Below are 1,994 nucleotides of genomic sequence, written 5' to 3' on the forward strand. Positions count from 1 at the left end.
TTTACCATGATTTACCTATCGATTTAGGCAAAATGAGCACGAGAGTAAGGTTGGCTTACATTTCATGTTCCATAAATATCTGTGAAAATTTTTTGACAGCTTGACTCATTTGATGGAAAATTAACGCGTTTTTACCATTGTCAATTCCCCTCAAGAACATTTATGCCCCATTAGACAGAGCTGCACGATTTTGTTGGTTAAAACACATCACATTCCTCTCTACATCTGATGATTTCACATCCTTCAAAATAACACGTTAGGAGCCTCGTTGGAAGGGCTGTCCACATCACCCACTAGTCACTAGTGTCTTTGACTACTGACACGTCATTTAGCCAAATCTCAGGGGTAGCTCTACCACCACGTCACACTTCCCTTGCCATTTAGTTATAACCAACTTGAAATGGTCTCTCAGAAGGCACAAAAAATCGACTTGCTGTGTTCACTCACTTATGTTAAGAACTGATACGCCCTCCATCGCAATATTGACATACCTATAAGATACAGGTTTGTGATCCCTGTAGCAGGCAAAAATTAGAAGTTACTACACACATGTGCAACCCTGACAGCTACTAACGCAGACCATAAAACACGTGTGAAGTGGACACTTTGCAAGTGACCACAGAGTTTATGCACACACTAATAATAATCAGGCTTGATGACTGTTGTGCACACCCACGAGGCTGTGATAACGCAAGGAAGCAAACACACTCACCCTGCCTCTCCTTGCACACTTGCAATGCTCCTCCCAACACATTCAACACCTCAATCACTGTGGCGTTCTGTGCACTGCCATTGTAGATGCTCACTCCCACGATGGTTTGTGGTGCCTCTTTCCATCGCTGACATATCTCCCACCTCGTCTGGTTGTCAAACAGCCTCACCCCACCAACCCCAACTCCCTCCAATTCCACGTGCGCCAGTCGCCATGTCGTCTTCTCCTGCTGCGAACAGGCTCGTTGGATGAGGCGGTGGAACAGGAAGTACACACGCTCCCAATGTGGTGAGAGGGTGGTGCAGATGACGAGAATGAGAGCAAGCAATGGCAGTGCAGTGGCTATGGCCAGCAGACGTTTGAATCGAGGGGATAGATTGACACGCATATGCGGTGTCACCACGGGTGTGGAGGGTGGGTAGGTGAGAGGAGATGGGTAGACGAGTAGTTGTGCTGCTCTGGAGGGGACATTGTCGGAGACCTGAGAATCGTGGCGTGGGTAGGTGTACGGCAATGGATCCATGTGGGGTGACGACCATGTGACGAAAAACGCTGCGACACGAAAGCGTGTGTGCGTGCATGTGGGTGTGGGGTTCTTGTAAGCGATGTGATTGGACGAAGTCATTTCTTATCAGTGGAGCAGCAGTATGCCTCCTAAATTATTCCATTTGCTGGATTACTTCCAATCAAAATGAGGCATTCCTTTTTAATGCAGACGGAATATGGTAAGAGGAGTCTTATCGGTAAGGGAAAAAGGAAACTGAGAAACTACTCACTAGCCACGTCGACCTTCTTTCCTATGTGGCTGTGATTTTGCATCTATCTAGTCTATGACGCATGTGATTATCTGAGTTGGGTTTCATGTACGGATGAGGAGGCAGAATCTCACCCCACTTTTCCCTCCTTCGCAACCGTCAAATTGGGTTCTCAAATGAGAATATTTTACCTTGGTACGATTTCCTGGATTATGAGGATAGAAAAGGGATGCAGAATTCTTCTGACCGACTAGCTGACCCCGGCACACATAAATGCTTCTAAGGACTTCTTATTCTGGCACAAATGTAAAAAAAAATTGCTTTGAACAAATCATCTGTAAGGCAAACAAATCTGGGTGAATGATCAAATGTGTTCGGTTCACCATGTATACTCACGCACAAACACCGGGAAAGCGACATGAATAGCAATCATTTGGGGCTGAAGTGGTGAGTGATTTAAGTAATTGGGAAGAAGAATTGGAGAGTCATTCAGTGATAACCAATGATGTCAAAGGACAAAGGCAAGT

General features: G+C 45.7%; 1 protein-coding gene across 1 annotated transcript; it reads right to left on the reverse strand. All coding sequences in view use genetic code 11, as the record gives it.

Moving 5' to 3' along the window:
• Positions 1 to 646: 646 nt before the first annotated feature.
• On the reverse strand, positions 647 to 1,235 carry EGR_06306 (hypothetical protein; the record flags this gene model as incomplete). The annotated part of the gene is made up of 2 exons (XM_024495555.1): positions 647 to 680; positions 709 to 1,235. The coding sequence occupies 2 exons, from the start codon at positions 1,233 to 1,235 to the stop codon at positions 647 to 649; spliced, it is 561 nt and encodes a 186-aa protein (XP_024350078.1).
• Positions 1,236 to 1,994: the final 759 nt, after the last annotated feature.

The sequence above is a fragment of the Echinococcus granulosus genome (assembly GCF_000524195.1).
Source record: "Echinococcus granulosus chromosome Unknown EG_S00054, whole genome shotgun sequence".
NCBI lineage: Eukaryota > Metazoa > Platyhelminthes > Cestoda > Cyclophyllidea > Taeniidae > Echinococcus > Echinococcus granulosus.